We start from the raw sequence: 20,156 nt of genomic DNA on the forward strand, positions 1-20,156 counted from the left end.
GAGGTACATTGCATCAACGAGGCTGGAGGTATTGTCAAGGAATCCTGCAAATCTGGTAAACAAGTTCAATTGGATTCAAACTTTTACTGGGTCTTTTTTTTACTGCAATCATTAGATTTTTCTTCCAGCATACTCTCTTTTGATGCAAATAATGAATGCATTTTGGGTATAAAAGGAATTTATTATACTCCCTTATAAACAGCACTCCCTTATAAACAGTCGATCTTACAAACCTGAATTTATTTTGATTAAAAACTTTTGATCACTGACATGAATATCCAAATGCCTTCCTTCATGGAATTAAAAGATGCCATTCAAGAATTCAACGTCCTTATGTGTTTCCAAACCATGAAGTGGTGTTTGATGCATCGTCATTGTTGTGATGTTCCAAACACAGCAGTCAAATCGCTCACAGAAAGCTATTAAATTCAGCAAGATGTTCATGAGGAATAGATATTGGACAAATTTACTGGAGATTATTACCAAAGGATTATTATTACAGGGATCCAAATTCAAAACTCTGTGAAAGTGAAAGCCAGACGGCCGTGGAAGCCAAGTCAATGGATATTTTTAATGCGGAGATTGACAGATTCCTGATTAGTATGGGTGTCAGGGGTTATGGGGATCAGCCATGATTGAATGGTGGAGTAGACTTGATGGGCCGAATGGCCTGATTCTGCTCCTATAAGTTATGAAGTGACAGCGCACGTAGATATAGAGTGGTAAAGCAGCATAGAGTATGCTTGCCTTCATTGAAGAGTCAGAAAGTCATGACACAGCTTCATAGGAGTTTGGTTGGGCTACATTTGGAATATTACTTGCAGTTCTAGACATCCCATTACAGGAAGGATGTGGAGGCTTTGGAAATACCAGAATTATGCCAGGATTAGAGAGTATTGGCTACAATGAGAGGTTGGACAGACTTGGATTATTTTCTATGGAATACCAGAGGTTGAGGGGGGACATCATAGAAGTATATAAAATTACAAGTGGCATTGATAGATTAGGCAGCCAGAACCTTTTTCCCAGGATGGAAATATCAAATCCTAAAAGGCATAGCTTTAAGGTGGGAGGGGCAAAGTTTCAAGGAGATGTGCAGGGTAAGTTTTTTTTTTTACACAGAGGGTGATGGGTGTATGGAATGCATTGCCAGGGATGGTGGTGGAGGCCAATACAATAGTGACATTTAAGACACTTTTAGAAAGACACATGGATAAGCAGGGCATATTTGGGATATGGATTATGTGCAGGCGGCTAAGAATCAGAGGTACGGTGGTGTAGCGGTAGAGTCCCGGGTTCGATCCTGACTACTGGTGCTGTCTGTACGGAGTTTGTATGTTCTCTCCATGACCATGTAGGTTTTCCCTGGGTGCTTTGGGTTCCTCCCACACTCCAAGGACCTACAGGTTTGCAGGTTAATTGGCTTTGGTAAAGATTGTAAATTGTCCCCAGTGTGTAAGATAGCGCTAGTGTATGGAAAGCACTAATCAGTGCAGACTCGATGGGCCAAAGGGCCTGTTCCTGTGCTGTGCTCTTCTATGTTCTATACATCCTGCTCTATTAAATAACACCGTGGGATCTATCACTTTTCCTCATCGGAAAGACGGCGTCTAGAACAATGTTGTTCGTGGAGTTTTGATTTGGAATGTGCTCAAGTCTTTGGAGGGAGAGTAGAACTTACAGCATTTTGAATCAAAAAGATGAGAGTGCGATGTACTGAGCAACAGTTTATGCAACGTCAGTACTAAATGGATGATATTTGTATTTTGTGGCAGATTGTCTGGTATAAATGACTGTGTTAAAGTCTGTTTTACTCATTTGTCGTGGTAAACTGTTGTACGATATATTCCTTCATAGAAACTCTACCTTTATAACAAAGTGGAAACACGGTGCAATTTGTATATCATTTTATAACAAAGTTTCAAATTTCTAATTGAATATTTTGTTGAGGATTTTGGATAATGTTTAGGTGACAAAGTGACCGAATTCCTCATCAATAATTATTGGTGAGGAATTTGAAGAATGATGATGGCACTTTCCACTATCCCTGGCTAGATTGTAGTTATTACAATTAGCCATGTAAATACTGCGATTTTGTTCATTGTTGTAACCAAAGACCTTGCAAGCATTGATGCTAATGACAAACTACCCAGTAAATATTCATGGTCAAGTTTGTGGCATCTGGTGGTTAGGCGAGGAGGCAAAGATTTAATAGGAACCCTAAGTGTAACTTTTTCATACAGAAGGTAATCGGTGTATGGAACAAGCTGTTGGAGGAGTTAATTGAGGCAGGTACAATTGCAATGTTTAAGAAACATTTGGACAGGTACATGGATAGGACAGGTTTAGAGAGATAATGGGGCAAAAGTAGGCAGCTGGGACTAGTGTAGCTGGGGAATGTTGGTCAGTGTGGGCAAGTTGTGCCTGTTTCCACACTGCATGACTATCTCACCATTCATTACATCTTTTCTGCATTTATTTTGGAATCATCCATGATTCTGCTCGACAAATTTGCCGTACCATGAATATATTTTCATCCTCAACTTTCATAGCTTTTCCAATTTTGAGTAGCGGTTTATTGAGGACCGTTTGTGTAGGATATTCCAGATGCTAATTGCACGGTTTGATAAGACACAGCTCATTACATTGAGTGGTCATAACCAATGCGTGTGGTCCTTTGCCTAATATAGTGGCCAACAGAATAATATTTAATGCACCAGACACAATCCAAAACCTACCCAGCGATCACCAAAAGCTTGGATAGAGAAGATGTTTCTACTAGTGTGCAAGTCTAGGACCAGAGGGCACAGCCTCAGAATAAAAGGGCGTAGCTTTGGAATGGAGATGAAGGAATTTCTTTAGTTTGAAGGTGGTGAATCTGTGGAATTCATTGCCACAGATGGCCATGGAGGCCGTCATTGGGTATTTTTTAAAGCAATCAACAGATTCTTGATTAGTAAGGGCGGTTAAGGTTATGTGGAGAAGGCAGGAGAATGGGGTCGAGAGGGAAAAAAGGTCAGCTATGGTCAGATGGCAGAGCAGGCTCGATGGGCTGAATGGCGTTAAATCTGCTTTTATGTCTTGTGATCTTATGAAAGGAGTGACATTGACTGCCGTGTCTATCAAGGAGGCAATGTTGACAGTGAACATCCACTGTCACTGTTGTTGTTAAACTGGAAAGAATGCAGAAAAGATTCATGAGGATGCTGCCAGGATTTGAGATCCTGAGCTATAGGGAGAGGTTGGGCATGGCAGGACTGTATTTCTTGGAGAGTAGGAGGATGAGAGGTGATCTTATAGACGTGGATAAGATCATCAGGGGAATAGTTCATAAGTTATGGGAGTAGAATTGAAATCTCCACCATTCAATCATGACTGATTTATCCTTCCTTGTCAACCCCATTCTCCTGCCTTATCCCCAGAACCCCTGAATAAATATGGTGGATGTACAGAGTCTTTCACCCAAACTAGGGGAATCAATAACCAGAGGGACATAGTTTAAGGTGAGAGGGGAAAGATTTATTAAGAATCTGAGGGGACCAATTTTTCACACAGGTATGTATACGGCGTGAGCTGCCAGAGGAGGTAGTTGAGACAGATACTATAACAAAGACATTTGGGCAGGTACATGTATAGGAAAGAGGGATAATGGCTAAATGCAGGCAGGTGGGACTAGTGTGGATGGGGCACCTTCGGCGGCATGGACAAGATGGGCCAAAGGGCCTGTTTCCATGCTGTACGACTCCAGGACATGCGGTGCATAATTCAGTGCCGGACGTTACGTACTTCCAACAATCATGACTGAGCAAGCAACCATCCGTTGCTCCAAGGATCGTTGGATGTGGCCGACCAATGATGGTCTAACGACCGGCTACTCCCAGCAGGATGAAGATGGCTGCCTTAAGCACCCAAACGCAACAAGTGATCGTCAACAGTGGAGAAAATTCTGAAACACTGAATTTCCCACACACACATCTTAAAGGATAAAAATTCCTCTGAGGAAAATTTGATAAACTAATCGCTTACAAAATGTCTCAACCCGTGTTTTGTTTCTCACGATCCAAGTAGATAGCCTCCACGTTGCAGTGATATGTAGATATATATATTAAAAAAATACATTGGTATCTTCCTATACAGTTACTGTTGTGTACACCATCTGTTCGGTATTAGCGCTGGCCTGGGGGAAGGAGGTTTGCATTTGCCTGTAACCGTTCTGCAGTCCTTCCATGTAAGGAGGAGTGGGCGTCATAGCCAAGGAGTCGTGTTGAACAGCAAACCCCAAGTACTGAGGGTGCAGGAACTGTGCCTGGTGCTGCAGGATTGGCGGAGCCTGCTGGCAACTCATCACGGAGAAACTGGGCGGCACGTTGAGGTAAATGTTGTTCATGGCCCCCTCAGCGGGCAGGCAACAGTTGCCCTGTGTTCTGACGGGGGGGCCTCGGGCCCCGGAGTTGGCGCTGGAGCTGGAGCTGGCCGCAGTGCTGGACTGCCGCGAGGACGACCCCCGGGGGTTGCCCGAGCTGGAGATCATGGGGATGGACTCCATCAGCCGGCTCGCTGCTGGCGTTCGGTTCTGCTGCTGCTCCTGTTTGGGTTTGAGGCACTTGCAGCAGCAGGCTGCCACAAACGAGCCTATGATGATAAAGGCCACGAAGACGGAGCCCACGATAAGGAAAGGCACATAGATTGGCACTGGGGAGAGAGCAGAAGACACGTATAAACGTTATTACTGTGCGTCTCGTCTACCGATTGACACTTTATTATAGAAACATAGAAAATAGGTGCAGCAGTAGGCCATTCGGCCCTTCGAGCCTGCACTGCCATTCATTATGATCATCCAACTCAGTATCCTGTACCTGCCTTCTCTCCATACCCCCTGATCCCTTTAGCCACAATCTAACTCCCTCTTTAATATAGGAACTGGCCTCACTACCCTCCAAGAATTCCCACCGCTCTCTGTGTAAAAAATGCCATGGTCCTAAAAGCGCCCTCTTATCCTTAAACTGTGACCCCTAGGGGACTTCCCCCTCTCCTCCCTCTGTACCACCCCCCCCTCTCTCTAGCCATTCCTGCGCAGTTGGGGGTTATGCGTGAGTGGATAGGGTGGGGGATGAGGTAAAAGGAGCAAATGAATAATATTTATATAATATCAAGGGGGGGAGGGGGTTATTGTGTGTGGGGGGTGGTTAGTGTGTGTGTGACGATGAAGGCCGCCCCCCTCCCCCGCAACCGCGCGTTGAGGGGACGGGACCCAACGGGTCCCCCTTGGTCTAGTGTCTACCTAAGCGGCCTCCACTCATCCCTCATCCGCCCTGCTCTCCCACGGCTACCTCCTAGCCCACTGCTCTCACCCTCCCTCAGTCCATCACAAGTCCACTCCCCACTCATTCCCCTTCCCCGTGCCTCAATGACGATGAGCTAACAGGGCGTAAAATAGTTCAGACCCGCGGGCCCCGGGACACTCAAACCACGGGGGGTATCTACAATGAAAGACAAGGAATAGACCGGAACGAGGTACATCGTAACCCCAGTTAGTTTGCGTGCTTATTTATCTATTTATTTATTTATTTACCCGCTTCCGCCGCATCGCCAGCCATGACTACTCAACTACACCTGGCGACCTCAGCCACTCCTTATCACGTGATATGTCACTGAAATTCTTTGTTTTGCAAACCATACATAAGGTATGCAAAGAGTCACAACCTATAGGGTGCAGACAGAGTTACAAAATATTCATTATTGTCCCAATGGTCCCTCTTTTCTCTGGGGCCGTGGAGGGCCATTGAGGAGTGAGGGGGGACATTGAGGAGGGTCGTAGATGCACTGAAGAGCTTTGTTAACATAGAATAGTACAGCACAAGAACAGGCCCTTCAGCCCACAACGTGCATGCCCAATATGATGCTAAGACCAAAACATCTGCACATGATCTTTCTCCCACCATTAGTGTGGCACGCCGGCAGAGTTGCTGCCTTCCTGCTCCAGAAACCCAGGCATGATCCTGACAACGGGCACTGTCTGTACGTAGCGGGTACGTTTACCGTGACCACGTGTTTTTTTTCTCCGGGTGCTCCAGTCGGTGTCCTCCCACACTCCAAAGAACTACAGGTTTGTAAGTTTATTGGCTTTGATTAAAAACTATAAATTGTCCCCAGTGTGTAGGACTGTGCTAGCGTATAGGGTGATCGCTGATCGTTGCGGACTCTGTGGGCCGAAGGGCCTGTTTCCACACTGTGTCTCTAAACTAAACATTCCATGCATATCCATGTGCCCATCCAAAAGTCAAATGCCACTATCAATGTTGAAGGTATAACGCTGAAGCAATAAAATAAAAGGTGCAATAAAATGCTCAAATCTCAAAAGTACTCTTATTATATCTAATCTGCAAAAATAATCATAGAACAGTGCAGCACACGAGCTGGCCCTTCAGCCCACAATGTCTGTACTGAACACAATACCAAGACCAACACTTATCTGCCTGCACATAATCCATATCCCTCCATTCTCTGCATATCCATGTGCCTATCCAAAAGTCTCAAACACCCCTATTGTATCTACCTCCACATCCACAACCGGACACACATTACACTCTCTGTGGAAAACATTTGCTCTTTTAAACACTTCCTCTCTCAACTTATAGCGATGCCCTCTAGTAATTGATTTTTCTATAGTGGGAAAAAGTTCCGACTGTCTGGTCTATCTATTCCGCTCATAATATTATATACTTCATTCAGGTCTCCCTGCAACCTCCAGCGTTCCAGAGAAAACAATCCAAGTCTGTCCAACCTCTCCCTGTAACTTATGCCCCTTAGTCTAGGCAGTTTTCTGGGAACCCATCTCTGCACTCTTTCCAAAGCCTCCTCATTCTTCCTGTAATGGCTTTGCATGCTATCCAATCATATCAGATAATACTACACAGGTTAAAATCAAGTCAAACTCAAGTACAATAGGAAGAGCAAAGGGGAAGATACAGGGTGCAGAATATAGTTCTCAGCATCGTAGGTCATCAGTTCCAGAGATAAAGTCCAATGTCTGCAATGGGGGGGTCCATGGATCACAGGCTTCATGGAACAAAAAGTAGGAATACAAAAGGTAGAAGGATAAGCACAGGATGTCACAGCTTGCAGATTCGCCACCTCGCCTCACCAGAGGCTCTGGTTCGATCCTGACCTCAGGTGCAGTCTGTGTGAAGTTTGCACGTTGTTCCTGTGACCGCGTGGGTTTCCACCCACATCCCAAAGTCGTATGGGTTTGTAGGTTTCTTCGCCTCTGTAAATTGCCCCTAACGTGTAGGGAGTGGATGAGAAATTGGTATAATATCAAACTAGTGTGAAAGGGAAATTGATGCTTGACATGGACTGTGGGCTAAATGACCTTGTGCCATGCTGTATCTTTATTTTGTTTAGTTTAGAGATACTGAGTGGAAACAGGCCTATTGGCCCACCGAGTGTACCCTGACCAACAATCACCCAAACACTAGCTCTAGCCTACATACTAGGGACAATTTACAGAAGCCAATTAACCTACAAACCTGCACACCTTTTGGACTAACTTTACTGAACGTTTTTCCTTCCAATATTTAATATGTAAAAGAATCTGTGTGTTTATGATTGTGTTTATAGTTTGTTTGGTTGTATGTTTGTTTGTCTTTTTGCACAAAGTCCGCGAGCATTGCCACTTTTAATTTCACTGCGCATCTCGTATGTGTATGTGACGAATAAACTTGACTTGACTTGAATGTGGGAGGAAACTGGAGCACCCGGAGAAAATCCACGTGGTCACGGTGAGAAGGTGCAAACTCCATAAAGACAGCATCCGTAGTCAGGATGGAAGCTGAGTTTCTGGTGCAGTATGGTAACAACTCTACCTCTGCATCACTGTGCTGCCCTTAATGCCTAAACTAAACCGTTCCGGTCTTGAACAATTTCTGTTCAGAGGAGAAGGTTGAACCAAATGAAGACTTGTGCCTAATGAACTGTAATGATCAGTGTGCATTTCATTCCGAGGACAATCATTTCTCTGTACACCCTCCTCTAAGGTGAAACAGAAAACAAGAAACTAAACAGCACAGAGCATTCCCCTTAAAAAGTTAATGTGCACGTTATGTGCCAAATGCACGATAAAAATTAATGGTCTGTAATATTGCAAGGGACATTGCAAAGACCATTCAGAAGCCTGATGACAGAGGGGAATAAGCTGTTCCTGAGTTTTGAGGTGCGCGCATTTAAACTTCTATATCTACTGCCAAACGGAATCAGGAGAAATACTACACGAGAAGAAACTAATCGTCGCACTTTATATTGTGCCTTCAACATAAAATATGTATCATAGTTTAAGGAACCCTCCCAAAAGAAAGTCATAGGAAACAGGCCATTCGGCCCAACCAGTCCAAGCTGACCACGATGTCTGTCAGAGCTAGTCACGTTTGTGCACATTGGCAGATCAAAAATAACCAGATATTGAATTATAAAAGAAAATGAGAGTGTAAATGTCCTAAATCGTTAGAATAGTTTAGTTTAGAGATACAGCGTGGAAACAGGCTCTCTTGCCACTGCTTTATCTTTTCACCGACTAGTTAGCGCTCAATAAAAAACTTTTCACTGTACCTTGGTACATGTGACAATAATAGATCAACTTAAACTAAGCAATAAAGATTTGATAGAAACCCGAGGGGCAATGTTTTCCACACAGAGTGTGGTGTGTATATGGATCGAACTGCCAGAGGAGGTGGTTAGGCAAGTACAAATAATAACATTTAAAAGACATTTGGACAGGTACATGGATAGGAAAGGTTTATAGGGATATGGCTAAATGTGAGCGGGTGGGACTAGTGTAGATGGGGCATCTTGGTCGGTGTGGGAATGTTAGGCTGAAGGGTCTGGTTCTGTGCTATATGACTCCACAAAACGAACCAAAGAAAGAGCTGGAAATATGGATACAAATATTTATGAAGATTGTGAAACATCACGATGTGACGTCTAGGCACAACGCCGCTCTCTACAACAAGTAAGGAAACTGGGCCCATCAACTCAAACACAGAAAGGGCCTAAACTTCAGTCAGTATGAAGAAGGGTCCCTACCCGAAACTTCACCTATCCATGTTCTCCAGACATGCTGCCCAACTTGCCCACATTGACTAACATGTCCCATCTACACTAGTCCCACCTGCCCGAGTTTGGCCCCTATCCCACCAAACCTGTCCTATCTATGCACCTGTCTAATTGTTTCTTAAACATTGCAATAGTCCTTGGCAGCACGTTCCATACACCCACCACCCTTTGTGTGAAAAAAGTACCTCTCAGGTTCCTATTAAATCTTTCCTTCCCCTCACCCGCGTCTACCCGATCCATTCCTCTCATGATTTTGTACACTCCAAGGAATAGAGTCCCAGCCTGATCAATCTCCCCCTATAGCTCAGGCCCTCGAGTCCTGGCAACATCCTCGTAAATCTTCTCTGCACCCTCTCCAACTTGACAACATCTTTCCTGTAACATAGTGCCCAGAACAGAACACAATACTCTAAATGTGGCCTCACCAACATATTATACAACTGCAACATTATATACTCAGTCAATTTATTGATAATATGGGAGACTTCAGCTATTGAAGTGATTTAAAGTTTTGCCATTTTCAGAATAAGGCTGCGTTCTCTGCAGTAGATCAACACCTGGGCACTGGGCACCTGGGTTGGTAAATAGTTTCAGTGGCACACAATATGCACTCTCTGTGATGCGATAACTCACATAAACCTTTAGCTCAGGGCTATGTTGGACGGTAGTGTAGCAACAGAGGGTTGCATACGATACACTAGGCTCCCACATGTAACACCCGGCATGAAGGGCCGTGCCAGTGCTGTTCTAAGTGTAGGAAGGAACTGCAGATGCTGGTTTATACTGAAGATAGACACAAAATTCTGGAGTAACTCGGCATCTCTGGAGAAAAAGGACTGAGGAAGTTTCCGACCTGAACCGGCACCTGTTCCTTTTCTCCAGGAATGTTGACTGTATTGTTCTATATTTAGGACTATTCCATACAGCGCAGAAGGATGAGGGGTGATCTTATAGAAGTGTGCAAAATCACGAGAGGAATAGATTGGGTAAATGCAGAGTTTTTTTTACAGTTTTAACATCGGGAGAAGAATGGAAAACAGGGGAGAGACAATGACTCTGCCTTCCCATCCCAGTGAGGAGGAGATTCACTGTGATGGATGTTTGTGTGAATTGTGTTAATTGTGTGTCTTGGTTTTTCTTGTTGTTGTATGACTGCAGAAACCAAATTTTGTTTGAACTTCATTTGAGGTTCAAATGACAATAAATGGTATTGTATTGTATTTTGCCCAGTCTGGGGACAGAGAACCAAAGGACAGGTTTAAGGTAAGGGGGGGGGGGGGGGGGGGGGGGGGGTTGGGTGTATGGACGGGCTGCGGGCCCAGATAGTCGAGGCAGGTACTATTGAAATGTTTAAGTAACATTTAGACAGGTACATGGCTAGGACCGGTTTACAGGGATATGGGCCAAATGCAGGTAGATGGGGCACGGTGGCCGGCGTGGGCAAGTTGAACCTATTTCCACGCTGTACGACTCTGTGACTCCAAATATGTTGGTTGGTTTGTTGTTGACACGGGTACCAAAATCTCTGTGATGCATGCTATCCAATCAAGTCATACTATACACGAGCACAAACAAGCCACATCAAGTACAAGAGTTAGTACAAAGAGAAAAATAGCTGAGTGCAGAATTACAGCATCAGAGTTCCAGTGGCAGAGAAAATAAAGTTAAGGAGATAGTGCAAGGGCCGAGATGAGGAAGGTTGGGAGATGGGGATTACACCCTCGACTTCACCGTTCAGTAGTCCGATAACAGCGGGGAATAAGCTGTTCGTGAATCTGGCGGTACCCGCTTTCATGCTTTTGTATCTTCTGCCCGATAGGAGAGGGGTGAAGAGGGAATGACTGGGGTTTTTTTAAGAGATACAGTGTGGAAACAGGCCCTTCGGCCCATCGAGTCCACGCTGACCAACGATCCCCGTACACTAGCACTGTGGACAATTTACAAACTTTACCGAAGCCAATTAACCTACAAATCCGCACGTCTTTGGAGTATGGGAGGAAACCGGAGCACCCATGTGGTCACAGGGAGAACGTACAAACTCTGTACAGACAGCATCCTTAGTCAGGATCAAACCCGGGTCTCTGTGCTGTAAGGCAGCAACTCTACTGCTGTGCCTCCATGCCGTACTTGATAACAACAAGGCTGATTGAGAACAAGGCTTGGTTCTCTGCAGAAGTTCTACAGCTGGATACACTGCTGTTGGTGAATAGTTTCGGTGGACAGACAATGCTGGGTATGTGATAAATCACACAAACCCTCAGCTCAGGGCTATGTTAGGCTGCAGTGCGGAGACAAGTGCTTGTATACCATACACTAGGCTGACGCATGTAATGAGCCATTGGCGTAGCTAATTGCAGGTTACAGTTTTTAACAAGACAAACTAGCTGCGTGATAAAACTCATGATTGATTATAAATACATAGTCTGGTAGAACTCCCCCTTAGCAACAGGGAATGGTAGGTTAGAAAGAGGCATGGCCCAACCTTATGAGAAAACATTGTCAAAACTGATCGAATCTATGTCAGCGACTTGGAAGAACATGTTGATGAGTTGGTTAGTAGGTCTGCCTATGACAAAAATTGTTGGAGCTACAAGTAGTGAGGAAAGCTGTCAAAGGATATAGATCTGTTACAGATATGGGCAGAGAAATGGCTGATGGAGTTTAATCCGGGCAAGTGTGAGGTGTTGCAATGTAGCAGGTTGAAGACGGGGGTTAAAGGTATACACTTAAAGGCAAGACTCTTAACAGCATTGATGTACAGAAGGATCTTGGGGGTTCAAGTCTATAGCTCCCTGAAAGTGGCAACACAAGCACATAGAGTTGTAAAGATAACATGTGGTATGCTTGCCTTCATCAGAGGACAGCGAGAGGACATAGGTTTAAGGTGAGGGGACGAAGACTTAATAGGAACCCGAGGGGTCACTTTTTTTACACAAAGGGTGGTGGATATATGGAATGAGGTGGAAGTAGTTGAGTCAAGTACCATCACAACATTTAAGAAACATTTACAGTACATAGATAGGACAGGTTTAGAGGGATATGGGCCAAACACTAGTGTAGATGGGACATGTTGGGTGGCTTTGGCAAGGGCCAAAGAGATTATTTCCACGCTGTATGACTCTATAACTTGAGTGCAAGAGTCAGGAAGTCATGTTGCTGCTTTCAAAGAAATGTTGGTCAGGCTGTCTGGAGTATAGTGTGCAGTTATGGTTGCAGTCACAGGATGGAGGCTTTGGAGAGCTTGCAGAAGAGATTTCCCAGCATGCTGCCTGGAATAGTGGGTATTAGCTGAGTGGAAAGGTTGGACATTTGTTTTCTTGGAGCGTTAAGAGGCGGAGGTGGAGTTGAAAGTCAGTGGGTGAAAATGTCACGCACTAGAGAACATAGCTTTAAGATGGGAGGGGAAAGGTTTAAAGAAGATGTGTGCGGCAAGATTTGGGCGCCTGGAACGTGCGGCCAGGAACGGCGGTAGAGGCAGATACCATAGTGATGTTTAAGTCTTTTAGACAGGCACATGGATATGCAGGGAATGGAGGGATATGGGTCATGTGCAGGCAGTTTAACTTAGCATCATGTACAATTCAGTACAGACATTGTTTAGTTTATTTTAGTTTGGGTTATTATTGTCATGTGTACAGTGAAAAGCTTCTTGGTTACATGCTATCCAGTCAGTAAAAAGTCTATACATGATCCCAATCAAACCGTCCACAGTGTACAGATACATGATAAAAGGGAATAATGTTTAGAAAGGCCTGTTCATGTGCTGTACTGTTCTATGAATTAGATAGTCTTTGGTTAGAATCAATAATTATCAATAGGTTTGACATTACAACGCAAATGCTATCGGACGAGTCTAACGTGCATTTCCCATTGGGGAGAAGAGCAATAGGATAGTTGATTATAATAATTGCCGCAGATGTGATTGAGATTACTCAGCATATTCATGCAAACCTATTGCTCTGATAGCAACCAGTTAGGAGAACAAGGACAAAACAAAAACATTTGCCAGTGCTTCTGCTGTCTTGCCCAGTAATCCATTATCTAGATCTTTACATTAGACTTTAGATAGACAGCGCAGAAACAGGCCCTTCGGCACACCAAGTCCGTGCCAACCACGATCACCCCGTACACCAGCACTATCATTCACACTCGGGACAATTTAACCATTTTACCAAAGCCAATTAACCTACAAACCTGTACGTCTTTGGAGAGTGGGAGGAAGCCGGAGCACCCAGAGAAAACCCATTCGGACACAGGGACAATGTACAAACTCCGTACAGACAGCACCCGTAGTCAGGATCGAACAAACCCGGGTCTCTGCCACTCTAAGGCTGCAACTCTACCGCTGCGCCACCATGCTGAATTCTGTGATAAAATGTCATTTGTTACCTCCCTGCTGAATAACGTCACAGCTAATATTATGGATAAATAATTGTAAGATGCAACACTCCCAATACTTCACCCTGTACCCACACTACAGTCTGGTGACACATCTCGGGAAATGTTCACAGACCACAATTATTTGAAGCACAACATGGAGAAGGATATCCAATTGCTGCTCTAAATGATAGCAAGGTTGAGTTAAATAGGATTCAAAGAAATACAAAGCGTTTTCACACTAAATAATGAACACTGGGGCAACTTGTCACTGTCATCTGATACTGTATTGATTTTGGAGATACAGGTGAGGTGCCAGAAGACTGAAGGGTGGCTAATGTTTATTTACGAAGGACTGCAAGGAAAAGTCACAGAGTCTTTTATCTTGAGTAGGAGAATCAAGAACCAGAGGTCATATGTTTAAGGTGAGAGGGGAAGGTTTTAATAGGAATGAGAATGGTAACTTTTTCCACACAGAAGTTTGGTGGGTAAATGGAACGAGCTGCCAGATGAGGCAGTTGAGACAGATACTATCACAAAGTTCAAAAGACATTTGGACAAGTACATGAATAGGAAATGTTTAGTGGGATATTGGCCAAAGGTGGGCAGGTGGGACATCTTGGTCGGCATGGCCAAGTTGGGCCGAATGGCTGGTTTCCATGCTGTATGACTATAACTTCTAAGGGTTTGTAGGTTAATTGGCTTCTGAAAATTGCCCCACTATGTAGGGAGTGGACGAGAATGAGGGATAACATAGAACTAGTGCCGAGGAAGGAACTGCAGATGCTGGTTTATACTGAACATAGACACAAAATGCTGCAGGAACTCAGTGAGTTAGGCAGCATCTCTGGAGAAAGTAGGTGATGTTTTGGTTCAGAACCCTTCTTCAGAACTAGTGTGAATGGGTGATCGATGGTCGGAGTGGACTCTGTGGGCTGAATAGCCCACTTCCACGCTGTATCTCTGAACTAAATAAAGGACTCTAATCGTTTTATGGCGGTTGACTCCAAAGTTTAAGTGTTATTATTGTTATTAATAAAGTTTGTGATATGATTATTTAATGTCTTCTGGTCTCATGCCCTCACTGGTAAGAGTGTTCCTAATGTTTCCACAAGACTTCTCTTCTATGACCCCAACAGCTGTTGTAAAAATAATGTTTGAACACCAACATCACTACATTGAAAAGCTCCCCCTTCACTGTAAACCGAGTAAAACGCTAAGGCTTGTGCAGTGCGAGATGGATGGAACACTTGGCCATGTATTAGGGCAGCACACAGTGGCACAGCTGGCCTCAAGAGCGTCAGAGACCCAAGTTTGATCCTGACCTCGGATGCTGTCCGTGTGGAGTTTGTACACTCTCCCTGTGACCGTGTGAGTTTCCTCCCACATCCCAACGATGTGCGGGTTTGTAGGTGTATTGGCCTCAGTAAATTTCCCCTAGTGTGTAGGGAGTGGATGAGAAAGTGGGATGAAATAGAACTAGTGTGTGAATCGATGATTGGCGTGGACGCAGTGGCCAAAGGGCCCGTTTCCATGATGCATCGATCAATCGATCAAAAACCAGATGGGCAACCAACTAGTGATAGGGGGGATTTATCACATGTAGAAATCTCATTGGGCTAGCTATAAAGAATAAACATGTTATTGGGACAAGCCCTTGGTATTAAACTGAACCCAGTGTAAGGCAGGGATTGGAGACACAACGAACTGCAGATGCTGGAATCTTGAACAGAACACAGTGCTGGGGGTACTCTGTGGGAAGGAACTGCAGATGCTGGTTTAAATCGAAGATAGACACGAAAGGCTGGAGACCCTTCTTCAGACTCTGAGACGTAAGAAGTATGAAGTAGACGTCAGAGTCTGAAGAAGAGTCTTGGCCCGAAACGTTAGCCATTCCTTCTCTCCAGATATGCCGCCTGTCCCGCTGAGTTCCTCCAGCACATAGACACAAAATGCTGGTGTAACTCAGCGGATCAGGCAGTGTCTGTGGAGGGAATGAACGTTGCCTGTTCATTCCCTCCACAGATGCTGCCTGACCCGCTGAGTTCCTCCAGCACTTAGTGTTAAGGCAGGTGATGCCGTTTATCGTTTTAAGGTGGGAAATAATTCATAGCAATATCACACGAGTAAACAAATCCCCAGTGAGTTAAACTGACCCAGCTGTTTCGCTGCGCTGGGACTGGAAGCTTCGGGGAAGTTATTTATTTTGCCGGGTTTATTTGTTGTGCTTTTGTCTGGATGTTTTTTTGAGACCTTGCAAACTTTCACTCACTTGTGTGGTCTTTGAATTTTATTGCAATGCATCATTAAATACCTCTCAAAAACACTAAATTATCTTTGTAATTGCCACTTTTAGCATGAGTGGACAACGCTTATTTTTCGATAATAACAACAATTTCAAACCTAGACCGTGCATTCTATGTGGTGAGGTTTGGAAATAAACCGCGATGTTATGAAACATAACAGCCCAAGATTGTACACTGGAATCTGTCTCTTCTAAACACCGTTTTTTGTTTTTTTAAAGAGACCAATTAGTTGCAACTAAATGATGGAGAAATAGCTGGGAACTGCCGATCGCCATAAAAGGCGGTACGGTTTGCATTCACATTTTTTTCTGTGCAACGCAACGGACCTCATGTGGTCAGTTCCTGACATGTCCTGCTCCCGCTTTCAACGAGTGAGGGAGGGCTGGCTCCTCACGGTCGTTCCCAATGCACCGCCCTGCCCTGCCCTGCACCGCCGCTGCCACGATAGACAGACGGCTCTCCCGGGCTGTTAAGTTGCACAAGTGCTCCAGTTAAAGTCTATGTCGACACACTCTGTCTGAAGCTTCTCCAATGCATGGGTCTCCCTGGTCTTAAAGACTAAAGCCCACAAGAGCATACTTTCTGAACGGAAGCAGGGACCCTGTTCTGGACGAGAAAGTCGTCTGGTTTTATCCTCCCACGTTATAAATGCATCGAGTCAAAGAGTGATACAGTGTGGAAACAGGCCCTTCGGCCCAACTTGCCCACACCGGCCAACATGTCCCAACTACACTAGTCCCACCTGCCTGATGTGCTGAGTTCTTCCAACATTTATCTTAGTAACAAAGGCACTGTGTTCCACACACACACACAGCTAAAGAGGAGGCAGAATTGGGGAGCTGGGACATTTGTCCCACGGACTTTTCGTTCGCTCGTGTGTCAGACAATGTTCTGCCATCGCTTTGCCTCAGCCAGTGCCACATCTGTGCCTCTGTGGAGATCGTCCGCAGTGCATGCCTCTCCGCCGCAGGTCAGTCAGTCAGTCAGTGGGCCATTGTATGTACCTCTCCACAGTCCCACGGACTGGTCAATTGGCGTTTAGAGAGGTATTTTAAGATATGGAGGGATATGGAGGGATATTGAGAAGATTAGTTGAACTTGTTATCATGGTGGACACAGACATTGTGGGCCGAAGGGCCTGTTCCAGAGCTGTGCTGTTCTATGTCCGACATGGATCTTATGAAATGCTGAAGTAATTCAGCAGCATCTGCTGAAGTAATTGCGAAAATGAACAGTTGACGCTTCGGGTCGAGACATTTTTTTCTTCAGACTGGTCTCGACTGGAAACGTCACCTTATTCATTTTCTCCAGAGATACTGCCTGACCCGCTGAGTTACTCCAACATTTTATGTCTATCGTGGGTGTAAACCAGCATTTGCAGTTCACTTCATACACATTATAACATGCTTACTTGCTGCAACTTTACAGGCACGTTGATTGACGCAACTATGAATACACAATAATACATTCCTGGTAAGTAATACTAGGTAACTGGGACAATAGCGCAAAACCGAGGTACTGATCTAGCAAGTTGCACACCACGGGAATTCAGTCTAAACTAATCTCCACGCTGCTTGCTGTTCGCGATCACAGACCACTTGATCAGCTGCTGCCAATATTTCCTTCAATTGCTTCTTCGTCTTGTGTTTGCCCTTTTGGTTTTACCTGCATTAGCGATGTGACCCGCTGCTTTCTCGCAAGTAACGTAATACAAAGAGGGCACAGAATGAACTGCAGGTGCTGGAACCTTCAGCAAAACACAAAGTGCTGGAGGAACTCGGCGGGTGGGTCAGGCAGCGAGTGGAGGGGGAATTGGGCAGCATGAAGAATACGCTGTCCGTTTAAGTAAACTCAGCGGTCAGGCAGCATCTGAAGATGGGTGGTTTGGCCAGCGGGACAGGCAGCATCTGAAGATGGGTGGTTTGGCCAGCGGGACAGGTAGCATCGGTGGAGATTGGACAGTCAGAAGACAGATTCGCCTGTCTATTTCCTGCACAGATACTGCCTGACCCGCCGAGTTCCTCCAGCCCCGTTATGTGTTGTTTATTGCTAATGCAAACTGGCGAACATTGGCTTCTTACCTGCGGAGGAGTTGCCGCCGTCTCTGCCCTCGCCGCCGCCCGGGCCATCGTTGCTGCCGGCCGGCTGGTCGTTGTCACAGTGGCCTTGGTCTAACCTGGCGTCGGCGCTGGCGCAGCAGTAGCGCAGCGAGCAGGAGCCGCAGCAGATGGTAGCCGTGCCCGAGTCAAAGCGCTCAGGACACTGGAAGCCGCCGTGCCAGGTCCCTTGGGTGTCCATCCAACCGTGGCAATACTCACCGCTGGCAGCGGCGGGGGCTGGGAGTAGAAGCAGAGTCCCGAGCACCAGCAATAAACCTCTCGCCCAAAGCCCGCACCTCCCCATGTTGAGCCCGGACAACACACGGGGCAGCAAATGCAGAAACGCAGACTAGAGGCTCCAAACCCACACAGATATCTGCATCAAAAAGTTCTGAAGTCGGTGGGGAGGGGCGACATCTGAATCAGCAACAAGACTTTCAAATCGCAAGCCCGACAACAGGTAGACAGAGACACGAGGAACTGCAGATGCTGGGATCTTCAGCAAAACACAAACTGCTGGAGGAAGTCAGCGTGCCAGGCAGCATCTCTGGAGAACGTGGACAGGCGACGTTTAGGGTCGGGGCCCTTCTTCAGATAGACAGATAGATAGATATAGACTTCATCACCGTGCACTAGGGCAGCGCAGTTGGATTTTGCAAAGAAATTCAATAGTTTCTCCTCTTTAGGGGGCAAGAACGTGAATTGTTCCCCCTTGCTAACATTTCCACGGTTCTTCTCTGACCAGTGCAAGAACAAGCAGTAGACTGTGCGACCTATTCAGTGGTCATTCAATCCAGTTCACCGGCGCTGGATGGCTCCCACTCTCTGACTCAGTCCTCAGTCTTGTAATCCCGTCCGATGTTACCAGTGCATTCTCGCACAGGGTCCGTGAAATGCATCGATGCTGGCGCTGGCTGAGCGTTGCGATTCACAAAGGATTGGCCGGTGCACCGGACTGCAGCAGATCCTTGCTTCTTTCCCGTCCATGTGTCTTGACTGGCGGTTCGCAGCTGCTGGTATCGATGAGGGAGGAGTGACCAACATTTCAGTTCCTCAACGCCCCCTTTACGCTGCAGCAGCAGTTGTTGTTGTTCCTCATTGTAGCCGGCCCCTACTCCAGCTCCCTGTACTTGCCTGCTGCTGCAGTGCCACTCCTTCTCCAGCTCCCTTTACTTCAAAGATCCTTGCTTTACTTTGTTCTTGTCTCTCCTCCCCTTCTCCCCTTCACTCGTTCAGTGGCGGTGAGTCCCTGCTGAACCCTCCGCCCTAACCAGTGAGTCAGTTACACCAGAGGTTAGGCAGGGTGGATGGTTTACCCAGCAGGTTTACCCTCACAACACAAAGGAGAAACACGTGCGAAGTTCAACACTCTCAGGTAGGGCCACCAACTTTTTGCTCCGGCTTCGTAACACAGCCCTGCTGGCCGGACATCGTGTTGCAGGGCAGATTTATTTCAGAGATACAGCATACAGGCCCTTCGGCCCAAGTTTGCAAGAATTTGCATTGGTCTAATAATTGTGCGATTCATTCATTTCCATCGTTCATACAAGACACAGGAGCAGAATTAGGCCATTTGGCCCATCGAGTCTACTCCGCCGTTCAAGCATGGCTGATCTATTTTTCCCACAACCCTATTCTCCTGCCTTCTCCCCATAACCTTTGACACCCTTATTAATCAGAAACCCATCAATCTCCACTTTAAAAATACCCAATAGACAATAGGTGCAGGAGTAGGCCATTTGGCCCTTCGAGCCAGCACCGCCATTCAATGTGATCATGGCTGATCATCCCCAATCAATACCCCGTTCCTGCCTTCTCCCCATATCCCCCGACTCCACTATTTTTAAGAGCTCTATCTAGCTCTCTCTTGAAAGCATCCAGAGAACCTGCCTCCACCGCCCTCAGAGGCAGAGAATTCCACAGACACAACTCTGTGAGAAAAAGTGCTTCCTCGTCTCCGTTCTAAATGGCTAACCCCTTATTCTTAAATGTATTGCGTTGTATTCAATTTATTGTCATTATCTCATATTGGAGACAACAAAATAAATTTTCCTTAGTCCAGTATCATAAAAATAAATAATAAATAAATAAAACATATTAAAATAAAAACAATGAAAAAACATTAAACTGTGGCCCCTGGTTCTGGAGTCCCCCAACATCAGGGGCATGTTTCCTGCCTCTAGCACAGTGGTTCCCAACTTTTTTTTGACCATGCCCCACCTAATCACCTCTAAAATCCTGATGCCCCCCCATGTGGTGATATATA

General features: G+C 45.6%; 1 protein-coding gene across 1 annotated transcript; it reads right to left on the minus strand.

The window, feature by feature from the left end:
• Positions 1 to 164: 164 nt before the first annotated feature.
• LOC129698078 (protein shisa-2 homolog) lies at positions 165 to 19,807 on the minus strand. The gene is made up of 2 exons (XM_055636941.1): positions 17,873 to 19,807; positions 165 to 4,692 (listed from the first exon to the last, which is right to left on the minus strand). Exons 1-2 carry the CDS (start codon positions 18,192 to 18,194, stop codon positions 4,130 to 4,132), a joined length of 885 nt encoding a protein of 294 aa, XP_055492916.1. The 5' UTR covers positions 18,195 to 19,807; the 3' UTR covers positions 165 to 4,129.
• Between the last annotated feature and the right edge of the window lie 349 nt (positions 19,808 to 20,156).

The sequence above is a fragment of the Leucoraja erinacea genome, chromosome 6 (genome assembly GCF_028641065.1).
Source record: "Leucoraja erinacea ecotype New England chromosome 6, Leri_hhj_1, whole genome shotgun sequence".
Lineage (NCBI taxonomy): Eukaryota > Metazoa > Chordata > Chondrichthyes > Rajiformes > Rajidae > Leucoraja > Leucoraja erinaceus.